Source organism: Gekko japonicus, unplaced genomic scaffold (assembly GCF_001447785.1).
Source record: "Gekko japonicus isolate JY-2015 unplaced genomic scaffold, Gekko_japonicus_V1.1 scaffold2024, whole genome shotgun sequence".
NCBI lineage: Eukaryota > Metazoa > Chordata > Lepidosauria > Squamata > Gekkonidae > Gekko > Gekko japonicus.
This window is the reverse complement of record NW_015163149.1, coordinates 314680-336257: the sequence shown is the minus strand read 5'-3', so window position 1 is coordinate 336257 and position 21578 is coordinate 314680. Positions and strand designations below refer to the sequence as shown.

General features: G+C 46.7%; 1 protein-coding gene across 1 annotated transcript in view; it reads right to left on the bottom strand.

Annotated features, from left to right (window-relative positions):
• Positions 1-14553, bottom strand: part of LOC107106815 (cytochrome P450 2A13-like) — a gene marked incomplete at its 3' end in the record, with an annotated part of 19268 nt that extends 4715 nt beyond the window's left edge. Inside the window, exons 1-3 of the mRNA XM_015407020.1 lie at positions 14357-14553; positions 2192-2354; positions 3-140 (exon numbers count right to left, since the gene is read on the bottom strand). Coding sequence (XP_015262506.1) covers positions 3-140; positions 2192-2354; positions 14357-14536 — 481 coding nt within the window. The remainder of the gene's footprint in view (positions 1-2; positions 141-2191; positions 2355-14356) is intronic.
• Between the last annotated feature and the right edge of the window lie 7025 nt (positions 14554-21578).

The following is a 21578-nucleotide window of genomic DNA, read 5'->3' as shown; positions in this document are numbered from 1 at the left end:
TCTCAGGGCCTCCAGCTGGAAGTGCGCCTCCTCCAGGATCCGCTCCTCAATGGACCGCTTCCCCATGCCGAAATTCCTCAAGGTCGTGATGGAGAATCGGCGCAGCTGCTTGGCTCTCTCCCCTTCACTGAAGGCCACCCCTGGGAAGTAAAAGCAGGAGACGGCGGAAGGTTACCGGGAAGAGACTATGTCTGGGGAAAAACAGCGCTTTGGTAACAGACGGAGAGGGGGGAAAGCAATAAAATTATTAATCGCAGTGTGTGTTAACAAGATCTTGGGGTAGGGGTGGACAGTAAGACCGATTTCGCACAAGAGCTGCACCGTGGTCGCGCCTCCCTTTGCCCCGGCTTCTATTGGTCAATTTCCCACTCGAAGTCGCGCAGCTGCATTTTGACCTGCGGCTTCGCCCGATTTCCCCCACGGTTTTGTGATCCTCAAGAAACTTAAAGGGAGCCCCTTTAAGTGCAGGGAGAAGGGAGAAGGGTGGATGCGGGTGTTGGGGCTTGGGGCGGGGCTTCCCCTGTTGACCAGCTGGCTGGCTGTGGGTAGAACCCCCCCCAAAGTGGGGGACACCTGGGGGGAGGGGTTTGGCAACCCTAAATGTCTGTTACTTCGGCAGGCTTTTGCCTAGCCCCTCATTGGCCCTGGCCGAGGGGGTCACCTCGAATAATGTATAACTGTTTACTTCAGTGGAAAAGACAATAATGTTAGGAACATTTGAAGGGAACCGGGGAAGAGGGAGACCCAAATGGAGATGGATCGAATCAGTCAAGGAAGCCACAAAGGCCCCTCAGTTTGCAAGGGTCGCCAGGAGTCGGACTTTACACTTCACACACAGGATGGCACTTCACACACACACAGCTGGAAGAGGCTGAGCTTGATGACCCCTGAGGTCCTCTCCCGAGTATATAATTGTGTAATCACCACAGTCACATAAATCTTAGTGGCCCATTGCACAAGACGCTGGAGCCAAGCTGAAATCCCACCTCTGTTTGTTTGTTTGTTTTAATGTAAATGATAATCTATTTTACACAGATTTTGGGAGAGTAGATGGAATTAGGACTGCTCAATATCTACACCCTAAAATACATAGATGCAAACTGCAACCAAGAATGAGCTGTCTGTCAAAGAAGAGACTGGTGGTTGTGTTATTATATTGCTGGATTTTGGCAAAAGGTATTGAAAATTGAAAAGGTGTTTCTTATGTTCTTATGTTCTTATGTAACTGCAGGCTGTGGAAGGATTGGTAAGTTCAGCAGTTGGAGACCCGAGTGTGAGGCATGATGGAGTGAGCTCCCGTCTCTGGCCCCAGCTCCTGCCCACCTAGCAGTTCGAAAGCAAGAAATTGCAAGTAGATAAATAGGGACCACTTTGGTGGGAAGGGAACAGCGTTCCGTGTGCCTTGGTGTTTAGTCATGCCGGCCACATGACCACGGAAGCATCTTCGGACAGCGCTGGCTCTTCGGCTTGGAAACGGAGGTGAGCACCGCAACCCTAGAGTCGGATTCGACTGGCTTTCGAGCAAGGGAACCTTTACCTTTACCTTTATTGAAACTGATCCTATTGATAACAGGGTATTCACTCCCTTTATGACCTGAGCTCATACTGCTTAATCTATGGGAAGATATTGCAATTCCACAAATACGAAAGACTTTGATTGTCACATTATTACCTGCCGCAAAGACAGCAATAGCTGCAAAGTGGAAAAACAAATCAGCGCCTTCAGTTTTGTTATGGATGTCTAAGATATGGGACTGCTACATTTTAGGGAAAAAACCACAAATAGTCTGTTACAACTTGAACATAAAAACTATTAGTCAACTTTTGTTGAAAAATGGTTTTCGGCCATAAATTACATAGCACAGAATGGAATTATTCCTGATTATTTAGTTTCACCTGAAGTATTTATTCTATAAACCCCAGATTTAGAGTATGTTTTAATTTTGATCAATAGATATTAGCTAGTTGAACTCAAATGCTTACATTTATACAAGATGCTTGCTAACCCAACTGTATTATTACAAAACATGTCAAGAGTTTTAATTAGTTAAGTTTTAGATAGTTATACTGAACAGAATATCAGGAATATTATTAATGTTAAATAGTTCGTATCGTTTGGGATTCTGTGTATCAATTGTTTTATATTTATTTAATAAAAATGATTAAACGTTTTAAAAAAGAAGAGACCGACCATAGCCACGGAAAAGCCAGTCGAAGGTGGCCTGCTCCCCACGGCCGCTGAACTCTTCAGCCTGGTCCACCAAGGCCTCCTTCACCGCATCGTATCCACGCAGCACCACGGCCCGCCGGGGCCCCAGATGGATGGTGTAGACGGGGCCATATTTGTCACTGATCTGAAAGAGAGAGAAGAGCGCCGGGTTGAAAAGAAACAGAGGAGGAGGAAGGGAAGGGAATTGTTGGGAAATAAGACAGGCCTGATAGCAAGACAAACAAGTTATGTAAGACAGAGAGTGCCAAAAACTTGGGATGTTCACCAAAATGATACTTGAACTGTTTTCATTTGCCCTTTTTAAGAGTCTTCACAGATTTTCCGTATTATGGCTGTCATGCCTGTTTGGATTCTTCGTTCTGTTTTGTTTGCTTGCATTGAACCGTGATTTTTTAAAAAATAATATTTTTATTTATCGTATGAAAATAAAAACAAGATGCAATACAAGAATCATAACAGAAAATATACAGTACTTGACTTGCAATACAAAAGGTTTTGACAACGGTAAGATTTGTACAATTTTTGTGTAATGCCGTACTCCTTTTCTTATTTCCTCCCTTTTCAGTTCCCCCCCCCCCAGGGTTTGTTTTAGTTTAATTGAAACAATAACAAGAGCAGATCAATCTACCCAACTCGTTTGGTTAACATTTGTTTAGTATACCATTTTGTGCTTCTATGAATCGAATCCATTTGGGCACTGCAGTCTTTTGTTCGGTTGATATTTTATATTGAGTTGTCCATTCTGTGATTCTATCAGCTATGAAAGACTCCCAAACTTTTCTGCACCAATGTTCAGTTGTGGGTGTGGTTTTGTCTTTCCATTTCATGGCAATGATGCTTTTTGTGGCAGTAAGTAGGACTGAGATTAATTCTCTGTCTCTGTTATTAATCTGAGATTTGGGCCACGGATTTAACAGGATTAAGGTAGGAACCTTCTGAATAACGTATCCCGTTACCCTTTTGTTGTTTTTTTGAGAACTTCTGACCAGAAATTACTAACGTGTGGGCACAACCACCAGCAATGAAAGAAGAATTCGTGATTGTCACATAATTTCCAACATAAAAGGGATTGAGATGGTAACATGTGCGCCAGTTGCTTGGCGTTAAATACTATTTGAGTAGAATTTTGGTTGCTTGTGTTTGAATAGGAACGGATCTTGAATTGTAGACTGTGGAGCTCCATATTTGTTTCCACTGTTTTTTAATGAAAGCGTTCATTTAAATCTTTGTTTCATGCTTTTTGGGATGCATTAAACCAGGGGTGTCAAACATGTGGCCCGGGGGCCAGATGAGCCCCCCGGAGGGCTTCTATTGGGCCCGCAGTGGAACTGGTTATTGTCTGCTTGTTCTTCCAGTTCTGCTGCTGCTGCGTCATCGTAGGTTTGCAGCTTACAGATACACCCCTGAACAGCATACTCAAGATTGCAACAGCACAGACATTTTGATGCAATAATTCAGAGCAAGAGGTGTCAGTTATCAGACACTGTTAAATAAATAACCTATTGCAAGAGTGCTAATGTTTTACGCATGTTTTTATTTTAAGTAAAAAAAATACCCTTTGTGATTGTGTCCTTTTATAAAGTTTATATCTCCCCCTACCTGGCATGACATTTGATGACACACATGGCCCGGCCCAACAAGGTCTCATTTATGTCAGATCCGGCCCTCATAACAAATGATTTCGACACCCCTGCATTAAACCATGATGAGTGTTGCGGATTCCAAGGAGGGGAATGAGATTTTGCTAGGGAAATCTTCACACAAAGACACAAGGGTTCCAGAGCTGGGTCTAGACATGGAAGGGGCTGGGTGGTGTCGCTATGAAAGGAGTGGATACACACGGGATGCACGTGGAAGTTGGGGAAGGGTGAGATCAACAGAATGTATGAACAGAAGTAGAGTGTCCAGATCACAAGATGCGATGGTACCACTTTGCTCTGCTTTGGTGAGACCTCACCTAGAGTGTTGTGTTCAGGTTTGGGCACCACAATGTAAGAAAGATCTAGACAAGCTGGGACATGTCCAGAGGAGGGCAACCAAGATGGTGAGGAGTCTGGAGACCAAGTCCTATGAGGGAAGGTCGAAGGAGCTGGGCCTGTTTAGCCTGGAGTGGAGACGATGGAGAGGGGATAGGATCACCATCTTCAAGTACTTGAAGGGCTGTCAGATAGAGGATGGGGCGGAGTTGTTTTCTGTTGCCCCAGAAAGTCGGACCAGAACCAACGGGTTGGAATTAAATCAGAAGAGTTTTTGGCCAAGCATTGGGAAGAACGTCAGTTCCTCAGTGGAACAGGCTTCCTGGGGAGGTGATGGGCTCTCCTTCCTGGGAGGTTTTCAAGTGGAGGCTAGACGGCCATCTGACAGCAGTGCTGATTCTGCGAACTTAGGCAGGTCATGAGAGGGAGGGCAGGAAGGGTTGCCTCAGTGCTTAGTTCTTGTGGCCCTTTTTTACACACCCAGGGAAATTCCGGTCGCCACGTTGGGGTCAGGAAGCAACCCTGGAGGGGTTTTTTTTGTCATCTTCTGGGCGTGGAACGGCGGTCACTGAGGGTGTGGAGGGGGAGGTATTTGTGAATTTCCTGCATTGTGCTGGGGGTTGGACTAGATGACCCTGGAAATCCCTTCCAACTCTATGATTCTATGAGATCCAGAAATCTGAGGGGGAAGAATCTGCTAAAGCAACTCTATGATTCTATGATTCTGTGAGATCCAGAAATCTGAGGGGGAAGAATGCTAAAGATGGTACTCTTTATTTGCATATCTCACACTTTAAAAAGTTACCCCTAACTAGGGGTCATTTCATAGAAAAAGAGGTGCCGGAGCTCATTAGCATAACTCGTTTGCATACGCCACACCCCCTGACATCACCGGAAGTGTGTCAGAAGGCAACACCCACCACTCAGGCTCCACTGGACTGTTTTGGATTGCTAGCTATTGGGGGTGGGGATGTGCAAATCTATCCTCACAGAGGAGGGAGAGCTTGTGCCTGAATAAAACCTGGTCTTAAAGGTGCCACTGGACTGTTTGGGGCCGGGGGGCCAGGGGGAGCTCTGCAGCTTACCTGGCTGCTTCTTGCTCTGACTGAGGGCTGCTGGGAGCAGGGGGTGGGGCTTGTTGCATGTGCCCGCCCCCTTGGCTCCTTACTGCCGGAGCTCCCCTCCTGTGCGCTCCTGCAGGAAATGACCCCTGCCCCTAACAGCTGTTGATACAATTTTTTTTTTACAAAACATTGTTGTTTTTCAGACTGCAATCGCCTTTCACGTTTTCACACGTATTGTGGTACTTCTGATGATTGTGCTATTGGTGGGATCAGTTCAGACTTCCCCTCTCCATCTGTTCCAGCTTCCCTCTGTTATTTTCTGCACATGTGCTGAACAGTGTTCCCTCTAAGCTGCATTAGTGTGAGCTAGCTCACAGTATATTAGCCTCTGGTTCACACATTTTTGTCTTAGCTTGGGAAGGATGGGGCTCCAGAGCAATGCTCTCTCTAAGCTGTGGAGTCTTGTGAGCAAAGATTCTACTTTGTGAGCTCCAGGCATTAAAGCTGTGAGCGAGCGATTTGACTACTGCATCAATTAGTTTGCTCTGGAGCCATCCTTCCCGAGATGAGACAAAAATGTGTGAGCTGGAGGCTAAAAAACTGTGGGCTAGCTCACACTCACAGTTTAGAAGGAACACTGCTCCAGAGCAAACTAATTTATGCCACTACCAGATTGCTTGCTCAAAATGTAATGCCTGTGGCTCACAAAGTAGAATTTTTGCTCATAAGACTCGACAGCTTCAAGGGAGCATTGGTGCTGAAATATTCCAGCAATCCAGCAGCCCCCTGGCTCTGCCTGTTTCCTTGGAACGCATGGGCAGGGTGTGATCCCCTTACATGGGAGTAGCCCCATTGGGCTTCAGTATGTTTTTGCTTGTGTAAAGCAAGGGAGGCTATCAAACATCAACTCTGAAGATGAAAAGATAATTTATTTGCTCAGCCACTTGGCCCCTGACATTTTAAAACCGAAAACAGATGTAGCAGAATGTAGGAGAAAGAAAAAGGGTTTCCCCCACTGCAGAGAAAGGCACGAAGGGTCATAAACAGGGTCATATTATGACTTTTGTGGGCCGTAGGCACTTTTGCCTTTGTGGGCCCTGCCTGCCCCCTTCCACCATAAAATTTTTAAAATGATATTTTATGACTGCGTTGGTATAAAGACGAATGTCATCCAGCCTGGATTATATTTGTCTTTATAGCAACACAGTCGAAGTATGTGTTAGGGTTCCAGAGCTCCCCAAGTGGAGGGTGGTATGGGTAGACCTCCCTTTCCTTCCGAGAAACAGGTTTCCTCGGGAGGTGGTGGGCTCTCCTTTGGAGGAGGTTTTCAAGCAGGGGCTAGATGGCCATCTGACAGCAGTGCTGATTTGTGTGAACTTAGTTAGACCGTGAGAGGGAGGGCAGGAAGGGTCACCTCGGTGCTTAGTTCTTGTGGCCCTTTCTGACATGCCCAGGGAAATGCCGACCGGCACTTTGGGGTCTGGAAACAATTTTTCTCCAGGCCACTTTGGCCAGGGATCCTGGAGGGGTTTTTTTTTGGTCATCTTCTGGGTGTGGAACAGCGGTCACGGGTGTGTGTGCGTGGGGAAGTATTTGTGAATTTCCTGCCTTTTGCAGTGGGTTGGACTAGATGACCCTGGAGGTCCCTTCCAAGTCTGTGATTCTATGATTCCACTGGTCAGCTGGCCAGTGGGGTGGGACTTACCCTGCAAATGACCCAGGCCCAGCCGATGTTGCAGCAATGTGTCTACCTTAGAGTTTTTGCACAAATACCAGAGAAAAAAGTAAACTGTGCTGAGGCTTACGTGGGCCTCCTCTCCGCCCTCATTCCATTGGTCCCTCCGGCTGAGGCCATCTCGACCATACAGTTTACAGTCACTATGCCTCTCACTATAGCGCAAAATAACAGTGCATCCATCAAAATGTTCTCTGTTTTGATTACTTAAAAGGTACACTTTATAAGGAGCTGCGGTGGCTCAAGTGGTTAAGACGCTGAACTGCAGGCTGTGGAAGGTCGGTAGTTCAGCAGTTTGAGACCCAGGTGCCATATGATGGAGTGAGCTCCCATCTCTAGTTCCAGCTCCTGCCAACCTAGCAGTTCGAAAGCAAGAAATTGCAAGTAGATAAATAGGTACCGCTTCGGTGGGAAGGTAACAGCGTTCCGTGCGCCTTGGTGTTTAGTCATGCCGGCCATATGACCACGGAAACGTCTTCGGACAGCGCTGGCTCTTCGGCTTTGAAACAGAGATGAGCACCGCAACCCTAGAGTAGGATTCGACTGGCTTTCGAGCAAGGGAACCTTTACCTTTACCTTTTTACACATTATAAGCAATTTCATTAGGAAGTTATCTATATAGGTTAGGGATTAATTTATGTAAACACTTTATTAATTTTGTGAATACGTGATTGTTATTCACTAAACATGTGTGAATAAGTTTGGTATGAAGTGCACATGTATATTTTATCGTGTCTATATACTGTGTGCTGGATTATAACATTTTTGGGGGAAAAAGGTTACATCTCAAATATACTCAGCCTTATTTCAGAACTGATTATAAGTAGTTCCATAAAATTATTATATGCAAAAGTATATTACTGATGGAAATTCTAGTAGGTGTAATATCCAATTGTTGAGCTGAGCTCTAACTTTCAATTTGAGTTGCTGCAATTAATAATATAATAAATATAATATAAACAATTGAATTTTTAAATACAGTGTTGTTTGTATTTTAACAAAGAATTTTCAGAGATATGGTATTAATATTTATCCTTGTAGTTTCAAAATGTCTGACAGCTATAGGAGAAGATATCAGTTTGGAAGTGAAAAACAGAAAAAGAAAGGGAGGAAGGTTTTAAAAAAATCTAAAGGTTCTTTGCTGAAATTTGTGATGGTAAAGAAGTGAAAGTAGCTTGATCTGCTCTCCAGAGTCCAGACAGTGCTTCAAATCCTTAAGAAACTAGTGTTAATGAACAACAAAAAGAGAAGGACCCTGTCAAAAATACAATTACAGCAAATTCGAAAGAACCATCTTCAGATTCCAAAGAAACTAACCTTCAACAACAACAACAACAACAAAACATAACAGACACCAGTTTTAATAGAGCATATTATGAAAAACCCACTTTACAGATTGATCCTGAGCGAGGGCTGCGGTGGCCGCTCATCGGCTCCCTAAGGGACTAATTACGTGGCGGCCAAGTGGGGGAAAAGGTACCTCAACAACATTGATGGGGCCATACTTGGAGAATCGATATAGAAGACATAAACAAGCAGGGTCCATTCCAAGCTTTCATAGAATCATAGAATGTTAGAGTTGGAAGGGACCTTGCAGGTCATCTAGTCCAACCCCCTGCACTCTGCAGGAGCAGAGCCGAAAGAAAGCCCTACATACCTACAACATACCCGAAAGATGGTCGTCCAGCCTCCGCTTGAAAACGTCCAGCGAAGGAGCCTCCACCACCTCCCGAGGCAGACTGTTCCACTCCTCAACCACTCTGACAGTTAGGAAGTTTCTCCTGATATTGAGCCAGTAACGACTCCCTTGTAATTTCCACCCATTAGATCTAGTCTTGCAATCCGGAGCAAGAGAGAATAGATCTGCTCCATCTTCTACATGACAGCCCTTCAAATACTTGAAGACTGCAATCATGTCTCCTCTAAGCCTTCTCTTTCCCAGGCTAAACAGACCCAACTCTTTCAGCCTTTCCTCATAAGACTTGGACTCCAACCCTCTCACCATCCTGGTTGCCCTCTTCTGGACACACTCGAGCTTGTCAACATCCTTCCTAAAATGTGGTGCCCAAAACTGGACAGAGGACTCCAGGTGAGGCCTGACCATAGCAGAATAGAGCGGAACTACCACCTCCTGTGATCTGGACACAAGGCTTCTGTGAATGCATCCTAAGATTGCATTCGCTTTCTTCACAGCCGCATCATGCTGCAGGCTCATGTTTAACTTGTGATCAACCAGAACACCCAGATCCCTTTCACATGTGCTGCTGTCAAGCCAAGTCCCTCCCACTCTATATCTGTGCCTTTGATTTTTTGTACCTAAGTGTAGGACTTTGCACTTATCTCTACTGAAATTCATTTTATTTGTCTCAGCCCACTGCTCCAGCCTGTCTAGATCATTTTGAATCCTGACTCTGTCTTCTTCAGAATTAGCAATCCCACCTAACTTTGTGTCATCTGCAACAGTCATTGGCTGCTAGAAAACAACTTCAGCAGAAGGAACGTGCCAAAATCAAAAGGGACTTGCTCATTTGGCAAACATTTCCAAGCCAAATGTATTGATTGGCTTACAGACTTGGCTTCAGAGCAGATATAGCCGCTTGGGTTCGGGGAGCAAGCATTTCCTAGGCTGCCACTTAACGGTAACTTTTTAAGCAAAAACCAAAAGATCGGACAATCCATAGTAAAAGCTCAGTTTTGTTGTTAGTAGTTTGGACTGGAGATAATTTAAAAAAAATCAGTGGTGGGAGATCCCTAATTTCAATCACTTATTTTAAAGAGGTGGGAGTTATACTGGGTCAATACAGTGACTGGACAGGACAGTTAGATACTATAACTCTTTTAAGGAAGACCACTGCTCCATGAATATCTTCAGCTAAGGCGCTATTTCTCTGAATCGGTAGACAGAATCATAGAATCATAGAGTTGGAAGGTACCTCCAGGGTCATCTAGTCCAACCCCCTGCACAAGGCAGGAAATTCACAAATACCTTCCCCCCCCACACACACACATCCAGTGACCCCTGCTCCATGCCCAGAAGATGACAAAAAACCTCCAGGATCCCCGGGGCCAAATTGGTCTGGAGAAAAATGGCTTCCTGACCCCCAAAGTGGCGATCAGCATTTCCCTGGGCGTGTAAGAAAGGGCCACGAGAACTAAGCACTGAGGCAACCCTCCCTGCCCTCCCTCTCAGGATCTGCCGAAGTTCACAGAATCAGCACGGCTGTCCGATGGGGCCGTCTAGCCTCCGCTTGGAAACCTCCTCCCAAGAAAGAGAGCCCACCACCTCCTGAGGAAACCTGTTCCACTGAGGAACCAGTCTGTGAAAACTCTTTTAATTTCAGCCTGTTGGTTCTGGTCTGACCTTCTGGGGCAACAGAAAACAACTCTGCCCCATCCTCTATCTGACAGCCCAAGTACTTGAAGGTGGTAATCCTGTCACCTCTCAGTCGTCTCCTCTAATCCATGCTCTCTCAATGCACTCCCAAGAACACTTTCCGTGGAGTAAATCTCCATGAATAGACCTGAGCAGGATTCTGAGTAGACCTCCTTTGGATTGCTGTCTGAGTACTAACTAGGATAGAAACTCTGTTGATGACAAAAACCTGTAATTCGTTGACGAAGATACATAATGATTTTTTTCCCCAATGGACAAAAACAAACAAAAACAGACATAACACAGTTACATGAAATGGGGGTTACATATACTTATCTATATCATCTGGCTGTATTCTCCTGCAATGTTTACTACAATTATTATCACCAAATAGTTTTGCATAGGTTTTTTGCATATTAATATAGAAATGAAGCCTCCCAAAATGTTCACTTCATATGTCTATATTGTTTATTTGTAATAGTCTTCCAACCATTTATAAAATCTTGACCATGTATTGCAGAAACTTCCTTCTTCTTATACTCTCTTGTCCTAAGATATATCAAAGTCTGTCCCAAAGAGCAAGGAAAGAAGATCCAAGTTTTGTTAAATGCTGAGGGAAAGATCTGAAGTTGAAATCAACTAAGTGCAACAATTTGTAGAGTGGTATAAATACACGGTCAGTTCTGCCTTAAGATAAAACTGTTTTAAACTGAAACCACAGGGATACCTGATTCCTCTCAGACTGGCTAAAATGTGCGATCCAGTGATCCACACAACGGTCACCACCAGGCTGGATTACTGCAATGGCTCTACGCAGGGCTACCTTTGAGACTGGCCCGGAAACTGCAGCCGGTCCAGAATGCAGCGTTCTCACAGGAACACCATTAAGAGCTCATATACAACCAGTGCTACACCAGCTGCACTGGTTCCCAGTTGAATACCAGATCAAGTTCAAGGTCCTGGTAGAAAGCCCTGTGTGCTCTGGGACCAACATTCCTTCAGGGCCGCCTCTCTCAGTATGACCCTGAAAGAACGTTACGCTCGATGGATCAACATCTGCTGGTGATTCCGGCTCGAAGGAGGTCCGCTTAGCCTTAACCAGAGCCAAAGCCTTTTTGACTCGGGCACCTGCCCGATGGAACAGTCTCCCGGGAGAGATCCAGACCCTGCAGGACTTACTACAGTTTCACAGGGCCTGTAATATGGAGATGTTCCACCAGACCTATGGCTGAGGCGGTGGACCTCTATCAGTATTGGCCTCCCTCCGCACACTTTGGTGTAGTGGTTAAGTGCGCGGACTCTAATCTGGGAGAACCTGGTTTGATTCCCCATCCTCCACTTGCAGCTGCGGGGTGACCTTGGGCAAGCCATAGTTCTGGCACAGCTGTTCTTGAAAAAGAGCTGTCAGAGCTCTCTCAGCCCCACCTCCCTCACAGTGCGTCTGTTGTGAGGAGGGGAAGGGAAAGGAGTTTGTAAGTCGCTCTGAGACTCCTTTGGGTAGTGAAGGGTGGGGTATAAATCCAATCTCTTCTTCTTCTTATATGGCTTCTACTCATCTGCACACATCCCATAATATTGGTTACTATCTACTGTGCACATACGTGGAGTGGACTCAGGAGGAGTTGTATTAAACGGTGCCGTAAATGATGCTAAATCTGGATTTAAACAACAGTCAATACTATGATTATTTTATTATAATTTATTATACTGCTGTAACCCGCCCTGAGCCTTGCTATGCAGGGGAGGGCAGGCTAGAAATTCACTCAATCAGTATGTCAGTCAATAACGACTTGGGGAAGTGTGAGAATTGCCACCCAAAAGGGTTTTATTAATTGCTTTTGGAAACTGTTCTTTGGGAGGGGTGAGCGGGTGAGCCGGGCAATTACATTGGTCTTTGGGAAGTCTCACCTGTTAGTGGAAAGTTACTGGCAGATCCGAACCATTTGGCAAGGGACCCTGAAAACCGAGAAAAGTCATTATGTGTTTAAGTCTAAGCCGGTTTCCAGTTTCCAGTCCCAAGGCAATCTTCTGAAATCTATCTCTGCAATTGTGTGCGATTCAAGCTTTTAAGAAAGAAAACACTAGGAAATACAAGGCATCTTCCAGGAAAAGGAAAACCCACAGGTAGAAACGTGTTTCGGATTAACTCGGGGCTGAGTTATGTCATCCGGTTAATCCTTTGGCAATGGGTCTCAGCGTGAGCCAGCCTAGACACATGGACTTTCTCTGCTTCGATTCGTCACGGTCCCCCTTCCCACCCATGGGAGCCGCCGTGCCTGCAGAGAGTTTGCTGACAAAATCAAACAACTGAATCTTTTTGGTCAGTGCAATATTTGGTTCTCGATCTCATTTGTGTGCACTACAGCCTCCAAATGTCTCTGTGCAATTATTTATTCTGACGACGACCCTGTGAAGTAGGGCACTCTGGAAGAGGGCGGCTTCAGGGATGGCCACAATTGCATAGCTAAGTACCGGATCAGCCGCCACCCCCCTTCCGAGCTCCAGTCTCTCTTCTTCCAGACTTTCCCAACAAATTCTGAGGGGAGACTGTGAACATTCTTGGACAAACACAGGAGGTTTGACATGACCAGTGAGGCTGGCTGGTTTCTCAATTTTTTCCACTGGCTTCAAATGAAGACGTCATTTATGGTGTGACCCAAGGCCAGCAAGAGACCTGTCCACCATGTCTGGAAAGCTATCCGTGCCAGTGGCTACCATGTTCAATTTCAGACCTGCTGTTTTACTTGCACGTTCACTCCTTAGTTGTTATTTTGCATCTTAGGGAATTGTTGGTGGCTTTATTTTAATCATTTTAATCTCACAAGACAAGAACTCGTGAGAACTCGTGGGCACTCCATGAAATTGCCGAACAGTCGGGTTAGAATGGATAAAAGGAAGGACTTCTTCACCAAAAGAGTGATTAACACATGGAATTCACTGCCACCGGAGGCGGCGGCGGCTACAAGCATGGATGGCTTCAAGAGGGAATTAGATCAACATATGGAGCAGAGGTCCATCAGTGGCTCTTAGCCACAAGGTATAGGTAGGAACTCTGTGTCTAGGGCAAGTGATTCTCTGTATTCTTGGTGCTGGGGGGGGGCAACAGTGGGAGGGCTCCTAGTGTCTTGGCCCCACTGCTGGACCTCCTGATGGCAATGGGTATTTTTGGCCACTGTGTGACAGAGTGTTGGATTGGCTATTGGCCTGATCCAACATTGGCTTCTCTAAGTTCTCCTATGTTCTGCCCCACATGTCCTTCTGCTGTTCTTTTCATCAGGTTTACAGGGATAAGCTTATTGCCCCCCTCTTAGATAGACCAGCACTTGATGCAGATAGTGCTGATCTAGAGAGATTTCTGACAGAGGAAGATCAGCAGAACTCCAGACAAATAGCTAAATTCTGCTTGCAGCTGGTAAAATTCTACAATAAAAACTCTCAGTCACCTTTTGCATGACTTAGTTTTAGACATTTTCATAGTTATTCTGATATAATGGACTGTTAAACTTTTTATTTTTTTAACGTTTTAATGCTTTTAAGGTTATATGTCTAAATATATATTTTTGGACTGAAAGCGAATCTGTTTGCATTTTAACGAATATGTATTATTTTAACAAATGGCCTTTGACCGTAAATAAACATCATTCATTCCCTTATGTTCTTATGTTAATTGAATTAATTACTCTTCTGAGCAGATTTCATAAAGATGCACTCGTCAGGCAGTGTCATCACCCCGTAGTCATAATGCACAAAGATATTAAAACATAAAGCGGTGCCGTATGTGAAGAGATTTAAAGAAGAGGAGCGTGAAGGGTCGGAGTCGGGAGATGCTAACAAAGAGTGAAGAAGAAACAGACGGTTCGATCTGGAGTTGTGTTCAGAAGCAAACCAGATGTTTAAGGATTCTGTGAGTACATAATTTTGTGTTTGAGATGCATGTGCGTGAGAGAGAAGAAGAGGGGGACACGTAGAAGGGATTACCTTCACCAGCGAACGGTGCATGTCCTTCAAGTTGACCTGCAGCAAGTTCCCAATGAAGGGCAGGGGAGTCGGTCCGGGTGGCATCTTGCTCTTCCCGCGCATCTGTCGCCACGTGGAGAGGGCCACCAGGCAAGAGAGGCAGATGATGAGGAAGACGGTCCCGGCTCCGAGGAGATCCATGGCGGCTGAAGGAACTCTGCGGGCAGCTGACTGTGCCTACGCAGCTGGAGAGGATCTCATATAAACTCCGTCTCTGGAAACCCAATAGCCCCAACCCACTCTTATGCAATTTGTTTGCGCTCTAGTCTCCACCTTGGTTCTCTTTCAAGCCAAGCCAAAAGTTCAGAGGTTTTTCTGGATAACGGGAGAGGTTGCCGGGCCCGTTTCCCATGCCTCCTGTGGAGTTGGGAAGGAGAGCGAAATAGGGAAAATACTGGGCGGGGAATTTCCTTCAAGGCAGAGGGCATCCTCCCCGTATAAATGGCCTCCCTCTTACGCAGAGAGGAGACCATAGGACTGAACTTAAGGATGTTCCCCTCTAATGGCAGATTTAAGGTGATCTACATATTTTTATTTATTTATTTTATTAGATTTATATACCACCCTCCCCAAATGGGCTCAGGACGATGTACAACAGTTGAATAGTTGTTTTTAGTAGGGTTGCCAGTCCTGGGTTGGGGAACACCTGGAGACTTTGGGGGGTGGGGCCAGGAGAGGGCGGGGTTTGGGGAGGGGAGTGGCCCCAGCGTGGTCCAATGCCACAGAGAGTCCCCCCTCCAAGGCAGCCATTTTCTCCAGGGGAGCTGATCTCTGTCCGCTGGAGGTCAGTTGTGAACGCGGGAGATCCCCAGGCCCCACCTGGAGGCTGCCAACCCTAGTTTTTAGTGTCTCCTTTCTAAATGAAGAGGCGTAAACAATTCGGGCTCAGGCCCCGTCCTCGCCCTGATGTGTGTGGACAGGCTGAACACGTAGCACGGGCGACATGGTCCCCCCACGTTTCAGGGCCCAGCTGAGAGACGCCGGTTGCTCCTGTCTAGCCCTACCTGTTTGGGACCGTCTCTGCATCAACATGAGGAACGGGCCTTGATCAAGGATGCTCAGCTTCTGCCCTGGGGATTTCCCCACCAAGTCGACACAGTCAGACCGCTCACACATTCCCCCTGATAGGCATGAACACGTGGAAGGGGAATGAGATGATCCCCTGAAACCTCACCCCCCTGACCTGACCTCTGTGTGTCTGCCTGTGGCAGGCCCAACCGCACTGTGTTTGCAGGCTTTTATGAAAGGAAACCTCCGTGCATCGGTGGCCACACAGGAGAAGCATACTAAGCAGCCCTGAAAGACAGCATCAGCGAATGGGCACGTTGGCCACGGCACAGATTTGAATCCAGGAGCAACTTAGAGACCAAGAAGGTTCCCAGGGTATGAGATTTCAAGAGTCACAGCTCCCATATCTGATGAAGGGAATGTTGACCCTCGGATGTTTCTACCCTGAAAATCCCGTTGCGCTAGGGAGGCCAGGCTCTGGGCGGGACCTGGGGGGATCTCCTGGAACTCCAGCGCATCTCCGCACTGCAGAGATCAGTTCCCCTGGAGGAAACGGATGCGTTGGAGGGTGGACTCTATGACCTTGTACCCCACTGAGGTCCCTCAACCCCCCAGGCTCCACCTGCCCAATCTCCAGGAGTTTCCCAACCTGGAGCTAGAAAAGCACCACCCCATCCCGCCCCCATCCACCCCGAGACCAGGGGGATCAGGAAACTCTTACTAAAGGGCTACCGACTCAAATCTAACTGAACAACCCTTGCGCTTTCTTTCAGCTTCTGGAGAGCGTAAAAGATCTGGAATTAGGTTTACCAGAATCTTACGTTCTCAGTCTTTCAACAAGGATTTCCAAATGGTGTCCTGCTTGCACAAGCTCATGAAAGGCATTTCTTCTATTTCTTGGTTGTATGTTTTTCTACCTAGCCCTATAGATAGGAAATAATGGAAATATACATGGAAATATATTATGCTGAAGTACTGATTGTCTTATCATGTTTTGATTTGCTATGATACTCTTTGCGATGTGACTTTTTCATGTTTGATATTTTTACATCATGCAGTGTCCTTAAAATGTGTCTAACAAATGATGTTTTGTGCTTCCCACTTATCCCTTTGCTCCTAATAGTAAAGGTCTCCCTTGCTCAAAAGCCAGTCAAACCCAACTCTAGGGGGTGGTGCTCATCTCCGTTTCCAAGCTGAAGAGCCAGCGCTGTCCGAAGACGTTTCCAGGGTCATGTGGCCGGCATGACTAAACGCCAAGGTGTTCTTAGTAAAATCTTAGTAAAAATATGTCCTAGTAAAATTTTAGTAAAAATATGTCCATCGAGCGTGAATAAAATGACCCCTGTTGGTTGTTGTGTGATACGTGCATTGCACTGTAGGTTCAGGTACCAGAATAATTGACCCCGCACTGCCCTGTGGCAAGTGGATCTGAAACCACAAAGGAATACCAGATGCCTGGCAGTTCAGGGTAGCTATGGGTATGAGTTAAGGGTATATAAACCCACATACCAGAGGTCTTGGAAAAAGTCTCGTGAGTTACGCTGCAATTAATGGCCCTGAGATAGGAACCAGAGGTCTTGGAAAAAGTCTTGTGGGTTACGATGCAATTAATGGGCCTGACGCCTGTAACGGTTGTGTCTAGGTGGGCGGGTTGATGGTGCACGGAACGCTGTCACCTTCCCACCGAAGTGGTACCTATTTATCTACTTGCAATTTCTTGCTTTCGAACTGCTAGGTTGGCAGGAGCTGGGAGCAGAGACGGGAGCTCACTCTGTCTCGTGGCACTCGGGTCTCGAACTGCCGAGCTACCGACCTTCCAGTCTGCATCTCAGTTTCTTACCCTCTGAGCCTCCGCGTCTCCACTTAAATGGTAATATAAATATATGTATATATTAAAAGGGCATTAATTCTGCACTTAAGCTCTTGTTCCAGAGATTCACTTTCTATCTTTTGACGTATTAAATATCAGAGGGACACTCCAGAAGAGTAACTGCCCCAGTTTCAGTAACAATAGATTAGAATAGTAGACTGTAATGTAATGTAATGAATAGTGGAATGTAATGTAACCCTGACTGTTCCCTGGAAGGCCAGATAATGAAACTGAAGCTCAAGTACTTTGGCCACCCAATGAGAAGGGAGCCCTCACTGGAGAAGAAGACCCTGATGCTGGGAAGGACTGAAGGTCAAAGAAGAAGGGGGACGGCAAAGGATGAGATGGTTGGACAATGTTATGGATACAACGGACATGGAGTTGGGCAGGCTCCGGAGGACGGCGGAAGACAGGAGGGCCTGGCGTGATCTGGTCCGTGGGGTCGCGAAGAGTTGGACTCGACTATGCGACTGAACAAGAACAAAAGGCATTTGGAATGGTAGGTGGGAATGTATTTCGCTGCTCTGGGGACAGGGGAGGTAACCCTACACAGCCAATTGCCTCACTTCAGACAAGAAGAGTCTGTGAGTGCGCCTCCTTCCTTGCTGGAGAGGAGACGGATGGAGCATAATGGCAGGGTTTCAGTCATAGAACAAAGTTAGAGTCCAGTGGCACCTTTAAGACCAACGACATTTGATTCAAAGAGTGAGATTGGCCCCGGTCATACGGGCCGGAAAATGCAAGGGGGGGGGAGTGTGGCTGTTTGCCCTGGAGCAAAATAATGCGTGACTGCGCGATCAGGTGTCCGGTTGAGGTCCCCTCAAGGTCCTGTGGTTAGGGGGGAGGTGCCGATCACACAATGCGGCAGAGAAGTGGGGCAGCGCGGCAAATGGGGTTGTGTGTTTTTTTTTAACTGAAATGTGTGCATGCTCCATTGGGTGCTTGTGTGCATCCCATGGAGACTTGGGGAAAAAAATTTTTGCGAGGGGACATGGGCGGGCGCCGGATGCCACCGTAAACGCGATCAGACACCTGCCCTTGCCCCGCGGTTTCTAGAATCTAGTACCTCGGAGGTACTCGTTTTCTACACCGCATCTTCGGCGGGAAGCCTCGGTTGAGCCACGGGAGCTCTACGCTTCCCAGATGTGGCGCTGTGATCGCGCCCGGAAAATCCGCCTATCTTCCGTCTCTGTAGCATGGCTAATGCTCCGTGTGACCGGGGCCATTGTTGGTCTTCAAGGTGCCCGACTGGACTCTAACTGTTCTGTCGTTTCAGACCAACGCGGCGACCCACCAGGGTCTCAGCCAATTACTCTCAGCATTCCACAATTAAGAAGGCTACATCTGCCCATCAGTCTCCAGTTTTGACATATTTATTTCCTTCACCGTGTTTCTCTCCCCAGAATTAAACCCAAACAAATGGTAACCATATAAACTAAGCTGGCTATTCCAGTTTGGTCCTTGACTCTATTAAACATCTTCATTATGCGGTATGCTAACTTCCCATTCACCCCCTACCTATATGTATGGACTGGTCATTTCCATTTCATTGTATCCGAAGAAGCATGCCTGCACACGAACGTTTGCACCCGCAGTAAAATTTTGTTGGTCTTCAAGGTGCTCTGGACTCAAACTTTGTCCCAGTTTTGGTATCTGTTTTTCAAATCAGTTGCTGAGCTACAGGTCTTGATGACTCCAGGGGGGATTTTCTGTCGCTACAGAGCCACTCATTTTCCATTCTTCTAACTAATCTTGGTCAGTTTGGGAAGAGACCGTCTTGGAATGCACCCTGTCAACATACCTTAGATTATGTGAATTCTCATCACTGCAACCATGTAAGTTCTAAACCACACTTTTCGTAGGAACACAGCTAATAACTTCCAAGTGCCGATCCACAATTGATAACCTTGTCTTTATTAGGCTGGATTTCTCCACTGCGCTGTGTCCCATTACCAGCAAATGCCTTTTATTTTTAAGGCGAAGCTGAGTTCTGGTGTTACGGTAACAGGCCTGCATTCTACTTTTGGGGTTACACTATCGTGAGATGGTGCAATAGGGCCATGGTGTGATTTCAAGAATGGGATCTAGGAATGGGGAACAAGGTGCGGGGAAATGGTCAGTCACATCGGTGAAGTCACATTGGTGAAGCCAACTGGAACAATCTGGCGTTTAGACCTGCTCATGGGTGTGTAGGGGGGGCAAGGTTCACTGGGGGCGTCACAAGACAGGGAGAGAGAGAGAGAATAAGAGATTGGATTTATACCCCATGGCCCTTCATTACCCGAAGGAGTCTCAGAGCAGCTTACAAACTCCTTTCCTTTCCCCTCCCCACAACAGACACCCCTGTGAGGTAGGTGGGGCTGAGAGACTGCCCTTGAGAGAACAGCTCTGAGAGAACTTGTAACCAGGGTTCCCTCTAAGCTGAGTTAGTGTGAGCTAGCTCACAGTTCTTTAGCCTCCAGCTCACACATTTTTGTCTCCGCTCAGGAAGGAGGGCTCCAGAGCAAACTGATTCATGCAGGAGCCAAATCATGTGCTCACAACTTTAATGCCAGCAGCTCACCAAGTTGGATTTTTGCTCACAAGACTCCACAGCTTAGAGGGAGCATTGCTTGTAACTGACCCAAGCTCACGCCAGCAGCTGCATGTGGAGGAGGAGAAGAACAGATTGAATTTATACCCCACCCTTCATTACCCGAAGGAGTCTCAGAGCAGCTTACAAACTCCTTTCCTTTCCCCTCCCCACAACAGACACCCTGTGAGGTAGGTGGGGCTCACTCTCACAAAATACTATTGAGGTCCTTCTAAAATAGATCTAGATTTATTATACGTTACTATTATAGTAATCTTAGAATAATTGGAAAATCACAAGAAAGTGACAAGGATATGGTCATACGAAGACCCTGCTGACAAGTTAATAGACAGCCTTGTGATATATGTATCTGCACTCACAGTTTGCATTAATGTTTATGCAGTAATGTTGAGACATCATGGGTTTATTTATGTATACTTGACTTATCTTTTAATAAAGTAAAAAAATATTTTTTAAAAAAGGTGGGTGGGGCTGAGAGAGCTCTCTTGAGAACCGCCCTTGAGAGAACAGCTCCAAGAGAACTTGTGACTGACCCAAGGTCAGAGCAGCAGCTGCATGTGGAGGAGTGGGGAATCAAACCCGGTTCTCCCAGATTAGAGTCCGCGCACACCTAACCACTACACCAAACTGGCCCCAGTGTATTGTTTCATATTGCCTCGTGCCAGTGGATAAGATTACACCCGTGTTACGGAAGTAACTATTTTTTTTTTTAAGGCAGAAGGGCCAGTTCTGAGCATGGTCTTACCTAATTCAAAGACCTCCGTTCTTAGGTTTGCCAAGTCTGGAGATCTCTTGGGATCACAACAGATCTACAGGCAACAGGAATCAATTCCCTTGAAGAAAATGGCCGCTTTGGAAGGCTCTGTAGGATCATACCCCCTTGAAGTCCCCCCCCCAAACCCCAGCCTCCTCAGGCTCCCGCCCACCGAGCGGCTCGAAAGCCCGTTAAAGGGCAAGTAGACAAATGGGTACCTGCTCTTAGAGCGGGGGGGGCACCCGTCCTTCGTGGCGTGGCGGCAGCGCGAGTGGCAGAGTGGCGGTGGTGGTGGAGAACATGGCGGCGAGTCGAGCGAGCAAGTGAGCAGAGGCGGGGCCGGCAAGCACGGAGGCGGGGCGACGCAGCAGGCCGGAGCCTATCGAACAGAGGCCGGCAGCAAGCACGTGCGGACGTGCGCTTGGCCCAGACCCGAAGGAATCGCAACGACCGAAGGAAGACCGGCGCCAGAAGGACCGGGAAAAAGATCTCCAGCAGATAACAACGAAGACTCGCTAGAGTCTAGTTAGGCTAATCACTCTCCCCATTGTATGTATGTGGCCCTAGGTAAGGATTGGTATTAACTGAACATGTAAACCGCTCAGAGTCCTCAGGGGGTGAGCGGTATATAAAGGAAGGAAGGAAGGAAGGAAGGAAGGAAGGAAGGAAGGAAGGAAGGAAGGAAGGAATTGTATGTATGTGGCCCTAGGTAAGGATTGGTATTAACTGAACATGTAAACCGCTCAGAGTCCTCAGGGGGTGAGCGGTATATAAAGGAAGGAAGGAAGGAAGGAAGGAAGGAAGGATGGAAGGAAGGAAGGAAGGAAGGATAAAAACCGGCCATTCTCTTGAACAGGGTCACTTGATTTGTAAGTCCCCCTGCCCCCGATCCCTTCATCAGGACAAATTCATTATTTTTGAGTGCATGTTATATAGAGCAGCAATAAAAGAGCCACAT